Source organism: Hylobates moloch, unplaced genomic scaffold, assembly GCF_009828535.3.
Source record: "Hylobates moloch isolate HMO894 unplaced genomic scaffold, HMol_V3 SCAFFOLD_1, whole genome shotgun sequence".
Lineage (NCBI taxonomy): Eukaryota > Metazoa > Chordata > Mammalia > Primates > Hylobatidae > Hylobates > Hylobates moloch.
Window position 1 is genome coordinate 135982059 of NW_026652276.1, and position 25934 is coordinate 136007992.

Below are 25934 nucleotides of genomic sequence, written 5' to 3' on the forward strand. Positions count from 1 at the left end.
ACCCAAAGGAATTTCAATCCCAATAGCAATAGAAAATTCAGATTAAAACCACAGGTATCATTTTTTTCTCCTATAAATTAGCCAAGATTATTTTTAAATGATACCCAGTGTTACTGAATTTGCAGGGAATGGGATACTTTTTTTTTTTTTGAGACAGAGTCTTGCTCTGTCGCCCAGGCTGGAGTGCAGTGGCGCGATATCTGCTCACTGCAAGCTCCGCCTCCCAGGTTCACGCCATTCTCCTGCCTCAGCCTCCCGAGTAGCTGGGATTACAGGCGCCCGCCACCACGCCCGGCTAATTTTTGTATTTTTAGTAGAGACAGGGTTTCACCGCGTTAGCCAGGATGGTCTCGATCTCCTGACCTTGTGATCCGCCCGCCTCGGCCTCCCAAAGTGCTGGGATTACAGGCGTGAGCCACCGCGCCCGGCCTGGGATACTCTTAAACTGTGATGCTGAGTAAAATCTTCCTTGAGGGCAACTTGGTAGTATGTATCAAAAGGTATAAAAATACACATAACCACTGGGCGCAGTGGCTCATGCCTGTAATGCCAGCACTTTGGGAGGCTGAGGCGGGCAGATCACTTGAGGTCAGAAGTTCGAGACCAGCCTGGCCAACATGGCAAAACCCTGTCTCTATCAAAAATACAAAAATTAGCCTGGTGTGGTGGCAGGCGCCTGTAATCCTAGCTACTTGGGAGGCTGAGGCAGGAGAATCACTTGAACCCAGCAGGTGGAGGTTGCAGTGAGCCGAGGTCACATCACTGCACTCCAGCCTGGGTGACAAAGCAAGATACTGTCTCAAAAAAAAAAAAAAAAAAAAAAAAGGCAGGGCGTGGTGGCTCACACGTATAATCCCAACACTTTGGGAGGCTGAGGCGGGCAGATCACCTGAGGTCAGGAGTTCAAGACCAGCCTGGCCAATATGATGAAACCCCTATCTCTACTAAAAATACAAAATTAGCTGGGAGTCGTGGCTCATGCCTGTAATCCCAGCTACTCAGGAGGCTGAGACACGAGAATCGCTTAAACCCAGGAGATGCAGGTTGCAGTGTGCTGAGATCACGCCATTGCACTCCAGCCTGGGCAAGAAGAACGAAACTCCATCTCAAAAAAAAAAAAAAAAAACACATAACCTTTGACCCAGAGATTCTTCTGGAGATGTATCCCAGGGAAACAATTAATCATATATTTTCAGATTTTCCTACAAAAATAATTACTGCAGCCTTAAATGTCAAAATACAGGAAACATACAGGACAAACAACAAGGATTGATTACCTAAATATAGGCAAATCTATACAATGAAATATATGCAGCTGTTAGAATGGGCTAGATCCCACTGTACTAAAATGGAAAGCCCTTGAAACCTAAGAAAACTGTGGTTCCATTATATGAACAGAAATCTGGTGTACACAGAAAAGTGGTCTTTCAATTGGAAATATAATTCCAGGGAATAAAGAACAGAACCACACTGGAATGTAACAAAGAATAATACACATATGCACTAAATGATTTTTTTTTTTTGGTAACAGAAAAAGATAAAAACAACTCAAATGTTCAGCAATAGGGGAATGGTTATCTAAATACAATATACTCACCCAATGGGACACCATGTAGAAGTAAAAAATAAAGGATTTCTCTCTATGTATTAGTATGGAAAAATCCCAGAGTAACAAAAATCAAGGAGAACAACACTTTGTTCCCTAGTAATACTATATTCTGAAAGCCATATACTTTAAAGAGGAGAAAATAACATTTATGTTTGCTTATATTTGCATTTTTAAAAATCCACACATTAGGCTGGGCGCAGTGGCTCATGACTATAATCCCAGCACTTCGGGAGGCTGCGCTGGGTGGATCACCTGAGGTCAGGAGTTCGAGACCAGCCTGGCCAATATGGTGAAACCCCGTTTCTACTAAAAATACAAAAATTAGCCAGGCGTGGTGATGTGTGCCTGTCACTCCAGCTACCTGGGAGGCTGAGGCAGGGGAATCACTTGAACCCGGGAGGTGGAGGTTGCAGTGAGCCGAAATTGTGCCACTGCACTGCAGCCTGGGTGACAAGAGTGAGACTCAGCCACAAAAAAAAAAAAAAAGAAATCCAGACATTGGAAAAATTAAAAATAGAAACCAATAAAGATGGTTAACTCTAAGGGGTAGGGGAGAGAGGGAGATTGGGCAGACAGGAACAGGTATACAACATATCTTTTCTTTTTTTTTTTTTGAGACAGAGTCTCACTCTGTTGCCCAGGCTGGAGTGCAGTGGCGTGATCTCAGCTCACTGCAACCTCCGCCTCCTGGGTTTAAGTCATTCTCTTGACTCAGCCTCCTGAGTAGCTGGGATTACAGGGACCCGCCACCACGCCTGGCTAATTTACAACATATCTTAATGCATACTTTGTTTTGGTTTTGAGCTATGTAACTATTACTCTTTTCCAAAAAATTTAAATGACAAATTTAAAAGAGATCCTAGGAACAAGAATGAATTATTCAAATGAAATAATGCCATATACAAATTCTTCTGTAATGCTTTTGGATGACTACATTAACTAGAAGTCTATCACCTCAGAGACAGAGAGGTTGCTGTCACTACTTGTTTGCTCTACGGGAAGCTAAAGGAGTAGTTTCAAACAACACATGCCACTAGAATAAGCAAAACAGGCCAAACACAATCCATCTTTACAATTGCAGGCCCTGCCTGATAAACAAAACAAAACTTTGAACAACAAAAGAGGCCAGTAATTAGCCTCTGTGGCACCCAGCATCCAGAAGGGAGCTGAATGCATCCAACCAGTGCTGTCCAGCTGATCAGCCTCTGAAATTTGTAAAGCAGTGTGACACATATCTTATCTCTTTAATCTAACCATCTACTTGACAAAGGTGCTGGAATAGGGAAAAATGAAGTCCAAGGCAGTCAAACACTATCCAAAGTCATACAGCTAGTGCACCACAGACAGGGGCTAGAGCCCAGCTCTCTTGGCATCAAGCCCATTCTCTGCCCACTGTACCTCCTTGACATCACTTCTGGCCACTCCTCATCTTGGGCCCCATAATGAGGTTTATAACTGGATAGCTAAGCACAGTATAGGGGGTTGGTGGGAGTCGAGGGTGAGTCTCTCCTGTCTTCCTGCAGAACCATCTAAAACAGCCCCCAAGAAAGAAATGGTTACAAGAGCCTAAGAAGAAACTTAAGCCCATCTCTACAAAAAATAAAACATTAGCCAAGCATGGTGGCACACGCCTATCGTCCTAGCTACTAAGGAGGCTGAGATGAGAGAATCGCTTGAGCCCAGGAGTTCAAGGCTGCAGAAAGCCACAATCATGCAGCTGCACTGCACTCCAGACTGGATAACAGAACGAGACCCTGTCTCAAAAAAAAAAAAAAAAAAAAAAAAGAAAGGAAGGAAGGAAGGAAGGGAGGAAAGAACTAAGTATCAGAAAACAGAAACCTGTATTAGAGATGAAAATGCCAACTACAAATCAGCATTGACAGAGTATTTAAATCATGGTCCAGCCAATGGCAGGCTTTGTTTAATACAATGTTCTGGCAATTGAAGGCTTTAATCATTTCCTTACCTGGAATCAAAGAGGGTGCCATCCAGAAGCGTGCCATTGTAATGATACCTGAGAAAGTCCCCGCTTTGACTTATCCGCTCACAGTTTTCAGGTACTACCTTATTCTCAATGGAAATGCTGTCCTTGGGGTTATGGAGGTCCAATAATGCAACATCAAACACCAGAGATGCCTGACCGGGAATGTCTTTCCCTAGAATGGAATGGGAGAAGATGATTAAACAGGACACAGGATTTAGGAAGTACTTTACAACTCAACAGCCTTGGGGTTGGTGTTATTCATTTCTTGAGGTTTTGAAGCCAAGGAAATAAATGTTCTTCCAGGTCTTGAATGGGCCCCCATGGTGTCCAACCATGGGCTGATGGTATAATCTGAAACCTGACTCAGCAAAATGAGAAAATTGATATTAATGACATAAGAGACTACCATGACCATATTTTCTGGGCTCATGCTGGACAATCAAGGCTCTATGTAGGCGGGCAGGCACCCACAGGCAAACCCAAATACATACCTGTGTGGGTTTCTGTTTGTGAATAAATGCAAACCACAGACATTTAAAGGAGAAAATTCCAAATCTCTGGTCTGGTTCTGGAGAACTGTACACAGACTTGTTCTTTGAAACGAACGGCCAATGTTTTAGAGGCAAAAAGTAAAAACGCTTTAAGTATATCCAAAGCAAGATATAAATAGGATGAAAGCAGAATAACAGAGAAAAAAATGGCACCCACAATCCAAAATATAAATAAATAGTCCTCAAATCACTTCTATCTCACTTCTGGGTAGTACTGCTTCTCTTAGATGTTCCTGCCAGTGGGAACATTTTGAATATCTGCAAAATGAAATCCACATGAACAGATTACAGGACACTAGTTCTTCCTGCAAAGATCAACATCAACCAATAAATAACTCAAAATCCAGTAATTTGGGATAGTAGAAAGTTAACCAACAAACCAATCCCTCACTTTTACTTGCCATTTGTTATACCATGCAAAGGAGTAGGCCCAGACAAGCAAAATAGATGCCGCCAAGCCTGAGCTGCTTCCACTGGCCTTTGGCAAAGCCACCCTGCATCTCCTTCCCCTCCAAGGAATGATGAAATCTGCTGAAAGCCGGCTGCTGAGTCAGCCCCTGGAATGCAAGGTGTGGTCAATCTCTAAATCACATGTGTGGGAGATAGAATATTAATCTTTTGTGCCTTACTGTATCTTTTCATTTAAGAGAAAAATGAAAGCCTTAAAAGTAACCATGGGGTTTAAATTTTTCTTTTCTTTCTTTTTTTTTTTTTTTTTTTTTGAGATGGAGTCTCGCTCTGTTGCCCAGGCTGGAGTGTAATAGCACGATCTCAGCTCACTGCAACCTTCGCCTCCTGGGTTCAAGCGATTCTCCTGCCTCAGCTTCCTGAGTAGCTGAGATTACAGGCACCTGCTACCACGCCCGGCTAAATTTTGTATTTTTAGTAGAGACGGGGTTTCCCCATGCTGGCCAGGCTGGTCTTGAACTCCCGACCTCAGGCGATCCACCCAATTCAGCCTCCCAAAGTGCTGGAATTACAGGCGCGAGCCACTGTGCCTGGCCTGGGGTTTCAATTTTTCTAGCATTAATGTATACTAAATGAATAATGTTTTCTATAGCAACTTTGCAGAGATATAATTCACATACCATACAGTTCACCCATTTAAAGTTACACTTGGATAGCCAAGCACAGTATTCAAGTACAAAGTATTCAAAAATAACTACTCTAAATAAACTATTCTTTATTTAAAGTAAATAAATAATATTTCTCATATTAGGCTCACATCTGGTTTTGTTATGTGGCTGATGACAAAAGGATCTGGGAGCCAATGTGAATGAACTTCTTGGGGCCAAGGACAAGACCATTTGAACATCAATAAGAAAACAGTAACTGCCAGGCACAGTGGCTCCCACCCGTAATCCCAGCGCTTTGGGAGGCTGAGGTGGGAGGATCGCTTGAGTCCAGGATTTCAAGGTGAGCCTGGGTAATGTAGCAAGACACTATCTTTAAAAAAAAATTTTTTTAACTAGCCAAGCATGGTGGCACACGCCTGTAGTCCTAACTATTCGGGAGGCTGAGGCAGGAAGATCACCCAGGAGTTTGAGGTTACAGTGAGCTATGATGGCGTCACTCCAGTCTGGGTGACAGAGTGAGACCCCGTCTCTAAAAATAATAATAATATCTTACATCTCGGTGTGGGGGAGAATTAAGACATATTTATGGCACTGCTTTAAACTTTATTTTTCTTTTAGTAGGGAATCCCACCCCTAATACTCTTTTTAAGAAACCATCTGCAGATCCCCAGCATGTAAAATATATAAAAGTGGGCCAGGCACAGTGTGGTTCACACCTGTAATCTCAGCACTTTGGGAGGCCGAGGTGGATGGATGGCTTGACCATAGCAGTTTGAGACCAGTCTGGCCAACATGGCAAAACGCTGTCTCTACTAAAAATACAAAAATTTGCCAGGCATGGTGGCATATGCCTGTAGTCCAAGCTACCCAGGAGGCTGAGGCAGGAGAATCTCTTGAACCCAGGAGGTAGAGGTTGCAGTGAGCTGAGATCGCACCACTGCACTCCAGCCTGGGCAAAAGAGTGAGACTCTGTCTCAAAAAAAAAAAAAAAAGTATATATATATATATAAAATAAAAAGTGTATATATATATATAAGTGCACATATATATAAAAGTATATATATATATGAGTATATATATATGGAGGTAGAGAGGAGAGAAGGCTGAGCCCCATCACCTCAGGCTCCCTTCTCCTACTGCTCCGCTCCAGAGCCAGGAAACAACATCGAAAACATATTGGCTATTGTAAGTTGGCTATTACTATCAGTAAACTTCTTAAGAAGCATCATGTTCTCATTTGTATCCTTAACTATAAAGTCATGTGCTGCATAATGAAGTTTTGGTCAACAACAGACCACATATATGAGAGTGGTCCCATGAGATTATCATATCATGTCTTTACTGTACCTTTTCTATGTTTAGATACACAAATTCTTACCATTGTGTTACAGTAGCTCACGGGATTCAGTACACAAGCTGTGCAGGTTTGCAGCCTAGAGGAAACAGGTTACACCACACAGCCTAAGTGTGCAGCAGGCTGTAGCACCTAGGATTGTGTAAGTGCACTCTATGGCATTTGCACAACAATGCAATTGCCTAATGATGCCTTTCTCAGAACATATCCCCACTATTAATCAACACATCACTGTATCCATCTGCTGTTTAAACGCCTACAGGTCTCTATGTTGTGCCAGCATGTCAATATGACTAAACGCACCTGAAATTCAAACATGAGTACCTGAGAATTCCATTTATCCGTCAATATTATGTGTTTTCCGTCACAGTAAAACTACAAACAGGACACTAATTCTAATTAATGTGTTTTCTAACATTACACTTTGCTTTTGTCCATATGGAGTTAATGTCATAGGAAAACCCTTTGTAGAGGTGCAAATGGGGAAATTTGGCAATTCTGACATTGTATGGCTAAATTTCTACCTGGATATCTGCAACTTTTATAGTGTCTAGTTCAAGTCTCATTTCACAACTGTTAAAGCCAGACAGGTTGGTGGCCAAGGCCATGGCAGGTATGGCAGGGGCAGAGGGGGTTACCTATGAATGCCAATGACCATAAGTAAGTGGAAATTTCTGCAACTCAATCATCAGACAGCAGACAATCCAGACTAGCACTGTCAAATAGAACTTTCTGAGTGATGGAAATGATCTGGGTCTGTATCTGCACTGTTCACTATGGTGGCCCTCAGCAACGTGAGGCTATTGGGTACCTAAAATGTAGCACTGTGACCAAGGAACTGAATTTTAAATTTTAGCTAATTTTAACTTGTTTCCATTTGAATATAAATAGCCACATGTAGCCAGTGGTTACCATATTGGACAGTGTAGGTCTAGACCAAAAGGTCTAATGGGTTTCATGTGGTGACAATTGAATTAACCACTGCAATAAAAATAAGGGTAGGAGACAGTGGCTCCAAGAAGGAGAAGGACTTACCATCTCCATCCTCTCCATAGGCCAGAAAAGGAGGAATGGTGATGATGCGCTTCTCACCCACACACATTCCCAGCAGCCCTTTATCCATTCCAGGAATCAGCCAGCCAATTCCCACATACGTGTCATATGTTTTCATGCGATTGTGACTGAAAAGTAATGAGAAAGGGAAAAAGTTCCACACCATGAGGCTATTTCCAACTCATTTCTCAGTATGGTTTTTGTTACCCAAATATCAGCTAAACGATGATCCCATACCCCTCCCTAGTGATAGACATTTATGGATCTTTGCCCCCAAACACAGGGCAGATGTCCTCAAGTTTAGAAAGAAATAAAAAGCATGCATTTATACTAGTGATAGACAAAAACAGGCTAGCTATTCCACTAATCAAACACGCTCTAATGAGAAGAAATTGCAAAGGGTTCCCTGATCTCCCGTGTAGCCCCATGCCTCTCCATAGCTTCATATACATTCATCTTTTCCCTCTTACTTCCATGGGAAAACTATAAAAATGAACCAAAACGTGCATAAGCCTCCTTAGAAATAGAGACTTACACGGCCGGGTGCGGTGGCTCACGCCTGTAATCCCAGCACTTTGGGAGGCCAAGGCAGGCAGATCATGAGGTCAGGAGATGGAGAACACCCTGGCTAATACGCTGAAACCCCGTCTCTACTAAAAATACAAAAAAATTAGCTTAGCGTGGTGGCATGCGCTTGTAGTCCCAGCTACTTGGGAGGCTGAGGCAGGAGAATCGCTTGAACCCAGGAGGCAGAGTTTGCAGTGAGCCAAGATCGTGCCACTGCACTCCAGCCTGGGTGACAGGGCGAGAGTCCATCTCAAAAAAAAAAAAAGAAAAAAAAGAAAAAATAGAGCCTTTCACTTAATGATGAGATCTCAAAATACTGTTAAGTTAGATAAACATTGCTCTTCAATGTTTCTAAGATGCATTAAAATTTTGACTCTGGCACCAGAGAAGATGCAACACTGACCAAAAGTCTTAAGCAGATGAGTTCCGTACTGGTTACAGTTGAGAAGAGTTCTTATTCTGGTTTCCCCATTGGCATAAAAAGCAAGTAAGACAGAAGGAAAGAACTATGCATGGGACATTTCACTGATACTGCCATTAACGACAGGACTTACCTCGAATCAAACAGAGTTCCATCCAGGAACGTCCCGTTGTAGTGGTACCTCACAAAATCAGACACCTGGATGGTCCGAGGGCAACTTGGGGGCTTGAAATAGGTGTGAATCTGAACCTGGTCTTCAGAATTCCAAATATCCATCAGAAGTACATCAAAATGAAGCATTGAATTGGGGGGGATCACACCAGCTAGAAATTAAAGATTTCACACTGAGTTCACAGTTGCTGCCTTTCAGGCCAGATAAATAAACACCTAGGATGCTCCCAAGGTGAACGTGGGCCAAAAGGGTTCAAGGAGTCACTGCTATACAATCCCAGAATGACCCATTCTTCCTCCCTCTTTCCTCCAAATGAAATTGAAAGAGAAAAAACAGTTTTCTTCTCATTGAGGGTATCATTCAATACATCTGTGTTAATGACACTTTCTTTCACATCTAGAAGAAATAAACCTAAGATGGAAATTTCAGCTGTGTATGAGTTCACTGCTTTTCATTTTCTCCCAATCTAAAGCTTCCAAGATTCTCCAGTCTGTTTGACTTAACATCCTAAAAATGTTCTCATTGTTTCTACTGATGTGTTTATAAACGAGGAAGAAAAGCTTACAAACTCCTTCACTTCCGTAGGCAAGCTTTGGGGGAATCTTCACGAAACGCCTCTCGTTTACGCACATCCCAACAAGAGCCTGGTCCATCCCTGTGATCAGCTGTCCTTTTCCCACAAACACGTTGAAAGTGGAGTCTCTGTCATAGCTGAAGACCCAAAGGGTAGGGAAAGAGAAAGAAAAGTATAAATAGTCCCTTCCTCAGTAAAAACCAACCTGTAAAAATGTGCCCACAGATGCAATGTGGCCACAGCAAAGCAAAAAGCCTGCCAAGGAGTTACTGATACAGGAACAGCTCCACTGGACAGTACTTGTAGTGTTGGAAATTTTAGACTACCTTGAATATTGCCAGCAAATCTAGTTCAATAAGAATCAGCATAACTCTCTCTAGAAAAAAAAAAAATGTGTTAAGCTGATTTTGCAAAATAGTTACCTATTCTTTCACACACACACAAAAGAAAGAGTTGGCTGTGGTCATGCCAGGGCTTTGGAAGGCCAAGGCAAGAGGAGTTAAGTTGAAGTTAGGAGTTCGAGACCAGCCGGGGCAACAAAGTGAGGCCCCCCCTCTCTACTAAATAAATAATACATATAATTAGCCAGGTGTGGTGGTGCATGCCTATAGTCCCAGCTACCTTGGAAGCTGAGGTCGGAGGATCGCTTGAGCCCAAGAGTTTGAGGCTGCAGTGAGCTATGATTGCACCACTGCACTCCAGCCTGGGTGACAGAGTCTCGAAAAATTAAAATAAAATAAAAGAAATGAAATGAAATAAAATGAAATAAAATAAAATAAAATAAAATAGACTTTACAGCCGGGTGCAGTAGCTCATGCCTGTAATCCCAGCACTTTGGGAGGCCGAGGAGAATGGATCACCTGAGGTCAGCAGTTTGAAACCAGCCTGGCCAACATGGTGAAACTCTGTCTCTACTAAAAATACAAAAAACTAGCCAGGCGTGGTGGCACACGCCTGTAGTCGCAGCACTCGGGAAGCTGAGGCAGGAGAATTGCTTGAACCCGGGAGGTGGAGAACAAACACATTCACATAGGTTTTTTTAAAAGTCATCCAGCTAAGTCAAACAGAGAAACAAATATTAAAATAAATATATTAATTTTTTTTTGAGATGGAGTCCTGCTCTGTCACCCAGGCTAGAGTGCAGTGGCGCAATCTCGGCTCACTGCCAGCTCTGCCTCCCGGGTTCATGCCATTCTCCTGCCTCAGCCTCCCGAGTAGCTGGGATTACAGGCGCCCACCACCACGCCCGGCCAATTTTTTGTATTTTTAGTAGAGACGGGGTTTCACCGTGTTAGCCAGGATGATCTCGATCTCCTGACCTTGTGATCTGCCCGCCTCAGCCTCCCAAAGTGCTGGGATTACAGGCGTGAACCACCGCGCCCGGCCTAAACTCTTTTAACCTCAGTTTCCTCCACTGCAAAATGCAAATAATAATAACAGACTTCCCAGGATCTGTATAACAACGTGAAAAATGCTCTGAAAACCTAAGTGTTATGCCAATATTGCTATCATTATCACAGGTAATAGAAAGTGTGATGTAGTCTTATGATCACTAATATACGTGTTTTAAAGGCTGATACGCAATGGCCTTAGATCAAAAGATAAATAAGGAAATCATGGCTGTGACTCACACCTTTATCTTCTTCAATGTCAAATTTGCAATCAACAGGGGTTTGCCTATTAGGGGACTGTGCCAGGTGCTTTGGGGGATATAAAGTACAAGGCATGGACTTTGCCTACAAGTACCTTATAAACTGATGATAGAGACCCACGGGGTTTCAGAAGACATAAAATAAAATGCTCTATGGCATTTTATAATAACAGATTTTTACTCACTGACATGGAGGGATATATACAATAAGAGTAAAGGGAAGGTTACAATGCTAGGCGTTGTGGCTCATGCCTGTAATCCCAGCACTTTGGGAGGCCAAGGAGGGTGGATCACTTGAGGTCAGGAGTTCGAGACCAACCTGGCCAACATGGTGACACCTCATCTCTACTAAAAATACAAAATTAGCCAGGCATGGTGGTGTGCACCTGTAGTCCCAGCTACTTGGGAGCCTGAGGCACAAGCATTGCTTGAACCTGGGAGGTGAAGGTTGCAGTGAGCTGAGATGGTGCCACTGCACTGTCATCCAGCCTGGGTGACAGAGTGAAACTTTGTCTCAAAAAGGGTGGGGGGGGACAGGTTAACACAGTATAAAATCACCCTATTTTCGACTTACATATATAGATGCATATGAAAAAATCCACAAGGCAATACATGAAATATTATCTATCATCTACAGGTAGAGGACTTCAGGTGACTGAATTTGTTTTCTCTTTAATTATCTTACTTTTCAAAGTGATCATATAATTACTTATGTAATAAAATGTTAAGAGCTGCTGGGATTTACTTCATGAGAATGTGTCACCCTTCATCTTGCAAAATACTTTCACTTTTTCCTCTTTTTCCCTAATGAACAGTTTGGGCAAGCAACAGTGTCCACCTCACCACTCCCCTCAGGGCAGCTTCCTGAGACCTGGCCCTCTTCTCTTTCTCCTCCTAGTTTTACAGCCTATTTTAATAAGTTTCTTTTCTTCAAGGTCAGTGAACAGAAAGCAAGATTTCACGTACAGGCCAACAAGTCAGAGGACAAAAGCACATGGCCAGTTTTGTGGCCAAGTCAGCTTTACACCTCCACCCTCTACCTCCGGGGCCCCAATCCCCAGCCCCTGGAATGCCCGCTCTTGAATTACACTTGGCTGGGGACTCACCCTGCCACTAAGCCATCATCAAATTGGCAGATTTATTATAATAATGGGCCAGAAAGCAAGACTTCAAAGACTCCCAAGCACAGAACACACACACAAGCAGCAACAATGCACCAGCAAGAAACTACTTTAAAAATATTTTTTTCATTCACAGAACCCGAATATACTTCCCAAATTTAACAAAACTTTTTAATACTAACTACCATTTACAGAGTATCTATTATTTGTTGGGCACAGTAGCAAACTAAGCTCTTCAATATATACTACACCATTTAATCCTCATACAATACTTTAAGGTGGGTGCTATGATACTCAGGCTCTTTGGAGGTTACAAAATTTCCCAAGCTTATGAAATTAAACATGAGGAGGGAAAAAAGCAAGAATCTAGGACCATCTGAATCTCACACTCCAGGGTCAGGGCCTCCCTAGAGGTGTACAGAAACAGTTGTTGCCCAGCTCGGGCAACATTGTGAAATCCCATCTCTACTAAAAATACAAAAAATTAGCTGAGCATGGTGGTATGCGCATGTGGTCCCAGCTACTTGGGAGACTGAGGTGGGAGAATCGCTTGAACCTGGGAGGCAGAGGCTGCAGTGAGCCAAGATCATACCCTGGCACTCCATCCTGGGTGACAGAGTGAGATCCTGGAAAGAAAGAAAGGAAAGAAAGAAAGGAAGAAAGGAAGAAAAAAACAGTTGTTGCCTCACAGTGTTAACTTCTTCATTTGATGTTGCCTAAGCACTGTGAACAATTAAGCACCAAAGTGCTAAAAACCAAAAAACCTTTCTGAAAGAAAATGTATAATTTATACATTAATAATGTATACATTTATATAAGAGGCTAACAATGCAAGACCAGTCTTATCTACTGCTTAAAATTCTGACCATCTGGAAAAATAAAGTTGTTCTGAACAAATTTATTCTGATCAGCACAACTGGCACAAACTCATGGGCAGCATCAAGCCCAGAACTGGTCATGAAAATTACTTCTGCACACTCTGGAGTAAGCATTTAAACAACCTGTCCTGGGATCTGGCTTATTTACACCTTTTACAGGCATCTCATTCAGGGGCCTGCAGGAAACAGATGACACACCCAAACGAAGCTGTTCCAGGAAAGTTTAATAATGGGGTTGTGCACAACTGAGATCATAATCAATAGTGAAAAACTGAAAGGCTTTCCCCTGTGATTGGGAACAAGGAAAAGATGCTTGCTTTCAACACTTCTATTCAGCATGGTCCTGGAACTCCTAGCTAGAGCAATTAAGCAAGAAAAAGAAATACATGGAAAGGAAGAAGTAAAAATATCTCTTTTAACAGACGAAATAACTTTATATATAGAAAACCCTATAAGAGTCCATAAAAAAAGCTGTTAAAACTAATAAACATTGGACTTGATGGTTCTGTGGGGAAAGAAAAAACAACTAATAAACAAATTTGGCAAAGTTGCAGGATACAAAATCAACACTCCAAAATCAGTTGCATTTCTATGCACTAATAACGAACAATCTTAAAAAAGGAAATGAACAAAATAATTCTATTTACAATAGCATCAAGAAGAATGAAATACTTAGGATTAAACCTAACCAAGGAGGCAAAAGACTACAATGGAAACTAGAAAAACATTCTGAAAGAAATTAAAGAGGGCCAGGCACAGTGGCTCATGCATGTAATCCCTGCACTTTGGGAGGCCAAGGCGGGCGGATCACCTGAGGTCAGGATTTTGAGACCAGCCTGGCCAACATGGTGAAATCTGTCTCTACTAAAAATACAAAAATTAGCCAGGCATGGTGGCATATGCCTGTAATCCCAGCTACTCGGGAGGCTGAGACAGGAGAATCGCTTGAACCTGGGAGGTGGAGATTGTGGTGAGCCGAGATTGCACCACTTCACTCCAGTCTGGGCGACAGAGTGAGACTCTGTCTCTAAAAAAAGAAAGAAAGAAAGAAATTAAAGAGGACACAAATAAATGGAAAGACATTTTCTTGTTCATGGACAGGAAGACTTAATATGGCTAAGATGTCCACACTAACCAAAGCAATCTATTGATTCAATGCAATTCCTACCAAAATCCTGATGGCATTTTTTGCAGAAATAGAAAAAAAAAAAACTAAACTAAACTAAAATTCATATGGAATTTTTTTGAGTCTCACTCTGTCGCCCAGGCTAGAGTGCAGTGGTGCAATCTCGGCTCACTGCAACTTCCACCTCCTGGGTTCAAGCAATTCTGCCTCCGCCTCCTGAGTAGCTGGGATTACAGGGGCCCGCCACCATGCCCGGCTAATTTTTGTACTTTTAGTAGAGACAGGGTTTCACCATGTTGGCCAGGCTGGTCTTGAACTCCTAACCTCAGGTGATCAGACTGCCTCGGCCTCCCAAAGTGCTGGGATTACAGGTGTGAGCCACGGTGCCTGGCCTTGGAATCTTGAAGGACTCTAAAGAGCCAAAACAATCCTGAGAAAGAAGAACAAAGCTGGAGGCCTCACATTTCCTGATTTTGAAACATATTATGAAGCTATCGTAATCAAGGCAGCATGGTACTGGCCCAAATACAGACACATAGACCAATAGATCAAAATAGCCCAGAAATACACTTTTGCCTATATGGTCAAATGATCTTTGACAAGGGCTAAGGCTACACAGTGGGTAAAGGACAGTCTCTTCAATAAATGATGCTGGGAAAATTGGATCTCCACATGCAAAAGAATAAAGTTGGAGATTCTTACTTTATACCATAGGAAACAATCAATTAAAAATGGATTAAATGCATAAATATAAGATCCAAAACTATAAAACTAGGAAAAAAACACAAGGGAAAAGCATCATGACATTGGATTGGATATGACACCAAAAGCACAGGTAACAAAAACAAAAACAGACAAAGGGGACTTTGTCAAACTTTAAAACTCTCAGCAGCAAAGAAAACAATCAACAGAGTAAAAAGGCAACCTATAAAATGGGAGAAAATGTTTGCAAACCTCATATATGATAAGGGATTAATATCTAGAATATATAAAGAACTCCTAAAACTCAACAACCACAAAATAATCCAATTTTAAAATAAGCAAAGGGATTGAATGAATATTTCTCCAAAGAAGATATACAAATGGCCAACAAGCATATGAAAAGATGCTCCACATCACTAAACAGCAGAGAAATGCAAATCAAAAACCACAATGCAGGCCAGGCATGGTGGCTCACGCCTGTAATCCCAGCACTTTGGGAGACTGAGGTGGGCGGATCACCTGAGGTCAGGACTTCAAGACCAGCCTGGCCAACATGGCAAAACCCCATCTCTACTAAAAATACAAAAATTAGCCAGGTATGGTGGCATATGCCTGTAGTCCCAGTTACTCGGGGGGCTGAGGCAGGAGAATCGCTTGAACCTAGGAGGCAGAGGTTGCAGTGAGCTAAGATCACGCCATTGCACTCCTGCCTGGGCGACAAAAGTGACACTCTGTCTCAAAAAAAAAAAAAAAGAAAGAAAAAGAAAACCGCAATGCAATATTACCTCACACACACTTGTTAGAATAGCCACTATCAAAAAGCTGGAAAATAAAAAGTGATGGAGAGGATATGGAGAAATCGGAATCTTTGTGCACTTTGATGGGAATGCAAAATGTACTTGCTCTAGAAAATGGTCTGTAGGCTCCTCAAAAAATTAAAAATAGAAGTACTGTATGATCTAGCAATCCTATCTCTTGGTGTATACCCAAAGGAACTGAAAACAAAATCAGGCTGGACACAGTGGCTCATGCCTGTAATCCAAGGTTGAAGCTTGAGCCCAAGAGTTCAAGACCAGCCTAGGCTACCTGGTGAAACACCATCTTTAGAAAAACACAAAAATTAGCCATGTGTGGTGGTGCATAGGTACTGTAGTCCCAGGTACTCGGGAGGTTGAAGTGACAGGATCGCTTGGGCTCAGGAGGTCAAGGCTGCAGTAAGCTGTGATCATGCCACTGCACTCGACCCTGGGCAACAGAACAAAAGACTGTCTAAGCCGGGCGCGGTGGCTCACGCCTGTAATCCCAACACTTTGGGAGACTGAGGCGGGCAGATCACCTGAGGTCAGGAGTTAGAAACCAGCCTGACTAACATGGAGAAACCCTGTGTCTACTAAAAATACAAAAATCAGCTGGGCGTAGTGATGGGTGCCTGTAATCCCAGCTACTCAGGAGGCTGAGGCAGGAGAATCACTTGAACCTGGGAGGCGGAGGTTGTGATGAGCTGAGATCGCACTATTGCACTCCAGCCCAGGCAATAAGAGCAAAACTCTATCTCAAAAAACAAAACAAAACAAAAAAACCACTCTGTCTAAACTAAAACAAAAACAAGACAACAACAACTCAGATATTTGCACACACATGTTCAACTCAGCAAGATTTACAATAGCCAAAAGCTAGAAGCAATCTAAATGTCCATAGACAAATAAATTGATAAAAAATATGTGGCATATACACACAATGAAATATTATTCAGCCTTAAAAAGGAAGGAAATCCTATCACATGCTACAATATGGATGAACCTTCAGGACATTACACAAAGTGAAACAAGCCAGTCACAGAAAGACAAATACTGCATGATTCCATGAATTATATGAGGTATCTAAAGTAGTCAAAATCATAGAAACAGAAAGTGGAATGTTGTTATCAGGGGACAAAGAAGAGGGAAAAATGCAGAGAAGTTGTTCAATGGGCATAAAGTCTCAATTTTGCAAGATGGAAAAATTCTAGAGATATATTGCACAACAGTGTGAATATAGCTAACACTATTATACAGTTCAAAATGGTTACGATGGTAAACTTTATGGTTTTTTTAAAGTAATAACAAAGTGGGTGTGTGCAAAGGTGTGTACAGAACACAGCAAAATGCAAGGGATAGTACCTCTGTGGCTGGGTAGGGAATGCTGCTATCACACCTGAGCTTGAATGACAGAGACAGAGAGGGCAGCTAGGGGCTACCTGACAGGAACTGGGCCCTTTAGTTTAGGGCCACAATCCATGGTGACCCTACAGACAGGAAGCCAGAGGAATAAATACCTTCACCTCACTCTCTTCCCTCCCTTTGAATATCTGATGCCTGATAGGGTTTGGATCTGTGTCCATGCCAAATCTCATGTTGAAATGTAATCCCCAGTGTTGGAGGTGGGGCCTGGTGGCAGGGCTTAGCGCCATCCCCTTGGTGATGAATGAGTTCACAGATCTGCTTGTTTAAAAGTGTGTGGCACCTCTCAACCTCTCTCTCTTGCTCCTGCTCTTGCCATGTGAGATGTCTGCTCCCCTTTTCCCTTCCACCATGACTCTAAATCTCCTGAGGTCCTCACCAGAAGCTGACGACAGCATGCTATGCTTCCTGTACAGCCTGCAGAACTGTAAGCCAGTTAAACCTCTTTTCTTATAAATTACCCAGCCTCGAGTATTTCTTTCCAGTGATGCAGGAATGGCCTATCACAATGTCCCATTGGCTGAACCCAACCAAAGCCAGAAGACAAAGGGTCATTAATGCAACCCATACTATGCACATGTAGTCCATACGTGTCAGCCTCCCAGAGCAAAAAGCAAATGGAACAGGTGAAGGGTGGACCTAGAAAGGCAAATGGAAACCACCTAGCACATCCAACACCCTCCTTTCCTCTCCACCAGCTTATTTTTGTCCCCTTCCATCACTGCCCCAGGGGGGTGATGGGAAAGTTGTCTGTAGCACCCTCTGATGATGCTCTTTACAATTATTAACCCAAGGACCACTAAGACAAGAGACATCATAGTCAACACACTAAACTGCCTACACAAAAGCTCACATTATATTGGCAACACATTACTTGAGATAAATAACTATCCTCATGTCTATATTCTTTTTTTTTTTTTTTTGAGATGGCATCTCACTGTCACCCAGGCTGGAGTGCAGTGGCACGATCTTGGCTCACTACAACCTCTGCCTCTCATGTTCAAGCAATTCTCCTGCCTCAGCCTCCCTAGAAGCTGGGATTACAGGCACACGCTACCATGCCCAGCTAATTTTTGTATTTTTAGTAAAGATTCGGTTTCACCCTGTTGGCCAGGCTGGTCTTGAACTCCTGACCTCAGGTGATCCACCTGCGTTGGCCTCCCAAAGTGCTGGGATTAGAAGCATGAGCCACCGCACCCAGCCCCCCATGGCTATATATATATATATATATGTTTTTTGTGTTTTTTTGAGATGGAATCTCGCTCTGTCGCCCAGGCTGGAGAGCAGTGGCGCAATCTCGGTTCACTGCAACCTCTACCTCCCAGGTTCAAGCAATTCTCCTGTCTCAGCCTCCTGAGTAGCTGGGATTACAGGTGCACGCCACCATGCCTAGCTAATTTTTGCATTTTTAGTAGAGATGGGGTTTCACCATGTTGGTCAGGCTGACTTGAACTCCTGACCTCATGATCCACCTGCCTCGACCTCCCAACGTGCCGGGATCACAGGCATGAGCCACCGTGCCTGGCCCCCATGGCTATATTCTTAAGGCATAATGGGGCTTCTAAATGTATGTTTAAATCTGCAATAAGAACGAACTTTTAAAAGGACAAATGACAGGCTGGGCACGGTGGCTCAATCGGTAATCCCAGCACTTTGGGAGGCTGAGGCGGGTGGATCACTTGAGCTCAGGAGTTAGAGACCAGCCTGGGCAACATGGCAAAACCTTGTCTCTACCAAAAATACAAAAATTAGCCAGGTGTGGTAGCACACACCTGCGATCCTAGCTACTCGGGTGGCTGAGGCATGAGAATTGCTTGAACCCAGGAGGCAGAGGTTGCAGTGAGCACCACTGCACTCCAGCCTGGGAAACAGAGTGAGACCCTGTCTCAAAAAGAAACAAATAAAAAAAAAAGACTGCCATATTTTGAGAACCCCTAACAGAAGGGAAGCAAAGTAAGGAAGAACAAGTCCACTGAGCACGGGAACTACCCTTTGGGGGCCTCAAAGTTGGTCCTGTCTCACTTGGGCCAACTCAGATGGCTGACTCACAGGGGACCTGCTTGATGTTTGGACTGTGGTCCTGCCACCGCCCTTCACGAATGGGACTGAAACTCACCTCCCCACTGGCCGCCTAGCTTCCAGCTGAGACTCACCCCCTCTGCTGGCTGAGTTTCACCACTGAGACTGGATCTTACTGCAGACTTGAAAGCAGGGAGGCAGAGTCTGGCTTTTCGGCCTCCCACCTCCCTCTCCACACATTCACTCCCAAAGGGGACTCTGGGCTTTCTAGACCCTTTTTGCCCAAGACTATTTCCCTCAAACAACCATCTCTCCCAGTAGCTAATGAGACATGCCAGGGAGAAAAGAAAAGCAGTTAATGAACCGGCAAACTACCCAGACGGGAAAGTGTGAGAACGCTGCAGAGGAGGAAGGTTAGAGGAGGTGAGGGAAGAGAGAGGGAACAGGCGGGAACAGAGGAGAAATGAGAGAGAACGCCTCCATTCACAGCTCCTCAGAGAATCAAACCCTGAAACATGAGCTGTTGGCTTGGATGGGCTTTGACCCATTAAAACATCATTAAATGAAAAACTTTGCAAAGCAAAGCAAAATCCATTGCTGTTATGGATTTTTGTTTTTAAGCAACTGCACAAATTAAAATGTCAGATCCCTATAGATGATTCCCATTTTTCACAGGGCTTAGCCCAGGAAAATACCATACTGCCAAATTAAATTGTTAATATAAATGTGTAATTGCTCGCAATGACCCACAAATGAAAATTCAAAGCCCTGCTAATAAGTCTTCACCAGGGGTGCTTGGCCAGCTGCCAATGGCCTCAGGAGACCGCAGTGAGAAGTGGCTAGGATCTTCCCCTAGTTAGCAGAAATGCACAGGGTTAACGCACGATAGCAGCCTCCCTTTCAGCACTCCCCTTCTCCACAGAAAAAGCTGCGATGTGGAGTCACACTCTAAACAACTCCTAAGTTAGCATGTCCTGACCTGGCCAGTCGCTCTGACACCACTGCCCGTCAGGTCCCCCGACTCCATCCTGGCTGCTGCCCAGCCCACTGGTTCTTCCCTGAGGACCAGTCCTGCTGAAAGGGTGAGCCTGGGCCCCCACTTAGGACTATGTGACTTAACACCCAATAGGGTGGACACCTGCCCCAAGCAGGACCCATCAGATTATTTCCTGGAAACCTAGAAGTGAGAAAGTCCAGTTTGTCGGCGTTAGTGCTGGATCCCAGAGGTCATGTGTGCAGCATGGGGAGCTTACTGGAGCACTCTCTTTCTAGTGGGAGAGAATGAAGCCCCGTTTGCAACCTCTTGGGGAGAGGCAGAAAGTCACCTCAGTCCATGATTCTGGACCCTCACAAGGAATTGGAGATCCTTCCAATAAATTCCCACTCCTTTCTGCTTAAGTCTGCAGGAACAGGCTTGTGTTCGCCCCAACCCTGACGTGAGGGCAGGGACTTTTGTCAGCTTTATCCTCTGCTGTATCCCAGTACCTGGAATGTTAGAAGCTGGATGAATCCCTGTGTAAAAGGAAGCCCCAATGAGGCTGATCTCTAGAATTTCTACTTACACTATCAGTCCATCCACTGAGCACCTCAATCCCCTTACTCCTCTGAACAAAAACCTTCCCTTCACAAGATTCTGAACAGAAGCATATATTCAGGGCAATTTGAATCTATGGGATGAAAAAAAAAATACCAAAGTCCACAACACCCAGCCCAGCCACCCAGGCATCCCATGGACTGGTTCTCCCACACCCTTCCAGTGCCAGGTCCCCTGCCTCCTGACCCAAATATTGGGGCCTCTCACTGTTCCTTGAGCATGCACTGTTCAGGCCCAGACCCTGGTCCACACCACCCACTCTCTTAAACACACTCCCCGCTTCAAGGAATGAAATCCCATCCATGCTCAAGGCCCAACTCAAGCATCAGCTCCTCCTCAAAGCCTTTCCTATGGCTTCAGCAAGAAGAAATCCTTCCCTCCCTGGAACGGGTAGAGGTATCTATGCATACTACTCACAAGGCACTCACTGTATGCTGTCTGCTTTGTGTGAGGCATGAGAGCACCCAGTCCAGAACCTGGAGGTCAGTTATATTAACTGGGTGGCCACTGTCCTCTCACCTTTCTGGGCCTGTTGCCCCATCCTCCCAACCCTCACTCCTACTGCTTTTTCTCCATAGCCCTCACCAACTTCTACTTTACCATATAACTTAAGAGTATGCCTGTCCTCTCACTAGTATGTAAGCTCCATAAGGGCAGAGATTTCTGTTTCATTCACTGTTACATCCTTAGCACCTCCAAGAGTTGGTACTCAGTAAATATTTGTTGGATGAATAAATGAATTCTAGCCTGGCCAAGATGGCGAAACCCGATCTCTACTAAACATACAAAAATTAGCCGGGTGTGGTGTTGCACGCCTGTAATCCCAGCTACTTAGGAGGCTGAGGCACAAGAATTGCTTGAACCCAGGAAGCAGAGGCTGCAGTGATGTGAGACTGCATCACTGCACTCCAGCCTGGGCAGCAGCTCGAGAAGGTGTCTCAAAAAAAAAAAAAAAAGGAATGAATAAATGAATGAATATATGAAATGAAGTTGATCCCTGTTAATGAGTTCATGATTCTTTTATTTAGTTGGTTAGTTTTTGAGATGGAGTTTAGCTCTTGTTGCCCAGGGTGTAGTGCAATGGCGCGATCTCAGCTCACCGCAACCTCCACCTCCCAGGTTCGAGCAATTCTCCTGCCTCAGCCTCTCAAGTAGCTGGGATTACAGGCATGCGCCACCACACCCGGCTAATTTTTTGTATTTTTAGTAGAGACAGGGTTTCTCCATGTTGGTCAGGCTGGTCTCGAACTCCCTCAGGTGATCTGCCCGCCTCGGCCTCCCAAAGTGCTGGGATTAGAGGCGTGAGCCACCACGCCCGGCCGAGTCTGTGATTCTTTTAGAGCAGTGGTCCCTAAACTTTTTGGCCCCAAGGACCAGTTTCATGAAAGGAATTCACTTTTTCCATGACTGGGGTGGGGGGACGGTTTTGGGATTATTCAGATACATTACATTTATTGTGCACTTTATTTCCATTATTATTATACCGTAATATATAATGAAATAATTATACAACTCACCATAGTGTCGAATCAGTGGGAGCCCTGAGCTTGTTTTCCTGCAACTAGATGGCCCCATCTGGGGGCTATGGGAGACAGTGACAGATCATCAGGCATTAGATTCTCATAAGGGGCACACAACCTAGATCCCTCCCATGTGCAGTTCACAATAGGGTTCATGTGCCTATGAGAATCTAATGCCCCTGCTGATCTGACAGAGGGCCGAGGTCAGGCGGTAATGTGAGCAGTGGGGAGAGACTATAAATACAGATGAAACTTTGCTTGCTCACCTGCTGCTCACCTCCGGCTGTGCAGCCCAGTTCCTAACAGGCCACAGACCACAACAGGTCCATGGCCCAGGGGTTAGGGACCCCTGTTTTATTTATTTATTTACTTATTTATTTATTTTTGTAAATTGATATCCCATTTCAGTACTCCTGTTTTAGAGCAATGGTTCTCAAGGTGTGGTCCTCAGACCAGTAGCATCAGCTGGGAACTTGTCAGAAAAGCAAATTCCTAGGCCCTATCCCAGGGCTACTGAATCGGAAACCATATAACAAGCTCTCTACGTGATTCAGAAGTATATGCAGTTTAAACACTACTGTGCTAGAGCATCTAGAACTCTGTATACCCAAAAAGGTATGTGGTAGGCACATAATAATATTTATCAAAAGACAAGCCTGGACCTTGGGGTCTGCAGACACACCCCTGAGCTCCTCCCTGGTGAATTTTAGTCATCCTTGGGTCTTATCCCTGCCATCCCAGGATTCCATCCTAACCTCCCCCACACACAGACACACAAACATATAGTTAAGCCTTCTCTGTGCTTTCATAGCTACTTACCTTTCTTCTATCATATACGCGGGTGGACTACAGAGCATAGATTATGGCCATGAACTACCTGGGTTCGAATCTCCACTCAACCACTTAGTAGTTAGGTTCCTTGGGCAAATCATTTGAACTTCCTGAGCCTCAGTTTCTTCATTTGTAATGATGTACCTACCTGACTGACTTGTGAAGTTAAACAAATTCTTCTAAGATTAAATGAGTTAACATATGTGAAGGCACATGGTAAGAACTATGTGTGAACTCTATGAGAGACAGAGTGTGCGCTATTGTCTTACTGTACTTACCACACTACGTTGTAATAGCCTAGGCTGTAAGTGGTAGGGATGGGGAAGAGACATACTAGACTAGGACTAGTCTCTGTCTTGAGGGATAGACACTGCAAAATGTTTGATGAATGGATGGTAGATCCTCCATGCTCTTTCAACTGCCCTACACTGCCTCACAGTGGCTGCCAGCCCTAGAGATGTTCTAGATAGTAGGACAACTTGTTCTACTGGAATTAATTACCATCAACTCAAGCAGGAAATTCTTCCCTATGAAAGAAGCACATGAAAGAAGATACACAAATGGTCAACAAGCACATGATGCTCAACATCGTTAGCCATTAGAGAAATGCAGATCAAAACCACAATGAGATATCATTTCACACCCACTAAATGGTTATAATCAAAGACACAGGCCGGGCACGGTGGCTCACGCCTGTAATCCCAGCACTTTGGGAGGCCGAGGTGGGCAGATCACCTGAGGTCGGAGTTCGAGACCAGCCTGGCCAACATGGTGAAACCCCGTCTCTACTAAAAATACAAAAATTAGCCAGGCGTGGTGGCAGGCACCTGTAATCCCAGCTACTCAGGAGGCTGAGACAAGAGAATTGCTTGAACCCGGGAGGCAGGGAGGTTGCAGTGAGCTGTGATCGCACCATTGCACTCCAGCCTGGGTGACAAGAGCGAAATTCCGTCTCAAAAAAAAAAAAAAAAAGACAAGTAGAAGTGTTGTTGAGGCTGTGGAGAACTATGAACCTTCATACACTGCTGGTGGGAATGTAAAATGGCGCAGCCATTGTGGGGAAACGGGTTGGCTATTCTTCAAAACGTTTATAACATAGGTGCCATAGGACGCAGCAATTCCAACTCCCAGGTATATATCCAAAAAAAAGGAAAAGGTACATCCACACAAAACCTTGCACATGAATGTTCATAACATCATCATTCGTGATAGCCAAAAAGTGTAAGCAATCCAAATGTCCATCAACTAATGAATGGACACAATGGAATATTACATATACAGCCACAAAAAGGAATGAAGTACTGATATAGCTTACAACATAAATGAACCATGAAAGAAGCCAATTATACAAAGTACCTCAAATTATATGATTCCATTTATACAAAATGTCCAGAAGAGGCAAATCCATGGAGACATAAAGTGGATTCATGGTTGAAAGGGACTGGAGGGCAGTCTAACTGGGGTTGGGGGAGTGAGTGATAATGGGTCCAGCGTTTCTTTTTTGGGGTGATGAAAATGTTCCAGAATTAGCTAGATGTGATGTTTGCACAACTCTGTGAATATACTAAAAAACACTGAATTGTACACACCAAATGGGCAAATTGTATGGCATTATATTTCAATAAAGCTTTTTTTTTAAAGCAACTAAAATAGTAGTAAGAATGACCATTTCTAAGCGCTTGCTAGTGCCACATACTATGCTGAACAGCTTTTGTATATTCATTGTCTGGAACTTCAAAAAAGTCAAGAGTCTACAAAATATTCATAATGACCCTAGGCCTTGGGGCACATAGCAGGGACTCAACAAATAGCTCTCTCTGCCTGATCTAGTGATTCACGAAGGGAAGTGCTGGCACAGACCAGGGTTTGTAACAAAAGCCTTGGGGAGGAGTAGCCTGGTGCTGGACGAAGAGAGGCCTGTTAACTCCGAACCTAAACTGGAGGGAAACTGGAGAGCGTTGCTGTGATCCTGAGGCAGAGCTGAGAGAAGGAGTTCTGGACCTGGCATAGGGCCTGGTGCAAAGCGGAGTGAAGGTCCTGGACTACCTCCTGCCCACGAGAGGTGTTGTGTTGTGTTTTGTTTTGTGATGGGATCTCTCTCTGTCTCCCAGGCTGGAGTGCAGTGGCATGATCATAGCTCCCAGCAGCCCCAAACTCCTGGGCTCAAGCGATCCTCCCGCCTCGGCCTCCCAAAGTGCTGGGACTACAGGCATGAGCCACCACGCCCAGCCCCAAGAGAGGTTTTTGTATGGCAGGAAAGGAAGGGCAGTGGTAGTTGCGCACACAGACTCCGGAGTTGGATTAAACAATCTGACTCCATTGTTTAAATACGTTTCTTAGCCTCAGTTGCTTGTTACCTTACTGATAAAATGAGGGTAGTGATAGTACCTACCTCACAAGACTGCTCAGTACAATTAAATGAGTTCACTACAATATGGAAAGTACTTAGAACTACACCTACACATTGTTAACAGCTCATTGTATGTTTGGGGCTGCTAGCCTCTTCATCATCGTTCTGTATGAGAAGCACCATCTGAATGGATTCCCAATGGAGCGGAGGGAAGGAACAGGAAAGGGAGAAGAGAGGCAGGCACGAACATCCACTCTTGGGGGTCCAGTTGTGCAACGTGGCCCCCACTTACACTGATTATTTTACACTGATTTTGCGTGTGTCCATGCGCTGGGAGGAAAGGGAGGGCGTGGTCTGCCCCAACCCCGCTGCTCCAAGGTCCTCCAAGGGTCCAGTCCCCGGCTGGCGGCCTAGGGCACGTGAGGGCCGGGAGGCTCACCCACGGCGGAGGGTCTAGGGTCCCGGAGGATCTGGGCAGCGGAAGAAGGGAGGAGCGCGGATGCACTGGGCGGAGCTAGGGGAGGTCCGGCAGGAGGGAAAGGCCTGTCCGGAGAGAGGGACG

The 25934-nt window shown here is 44.1% G+C and overlaps 1 protein-coding gene across 2 annotated transcripts in view; it reads right to left on the minus strand.

Annotated features, from left to right (window-relative positions):
- FKBP9 (FKBP prolyl isomerase 9) overlaps positions 1–25934 on the minus strand; it is a 50946-nt gene that overhangs the window by 24617 nt on the left and 395 nt on the right. For both annotated transcript variants that reach the window (XM_032758364.2, XM_058445880.1), the window contains exons 2-5: positions 9353–9498; positions 8749–8938; positions 7610–7755; positions 3576–3765 (exon numbers count right to left, since the gene is read on the minus strand). In XM_032758364.2, coding sequence (XP_032614255.1) covers positions 3576–3765; positions 7610–7755; positions 8749–8938; positions 9353–9498 — 672 coding nt within the window. The remainder of the gene's footprint in view (positions 1–3575; positions 3766–7609; positions 7756–8748; positions 8939–9352; positions 9499–25934) is intronic.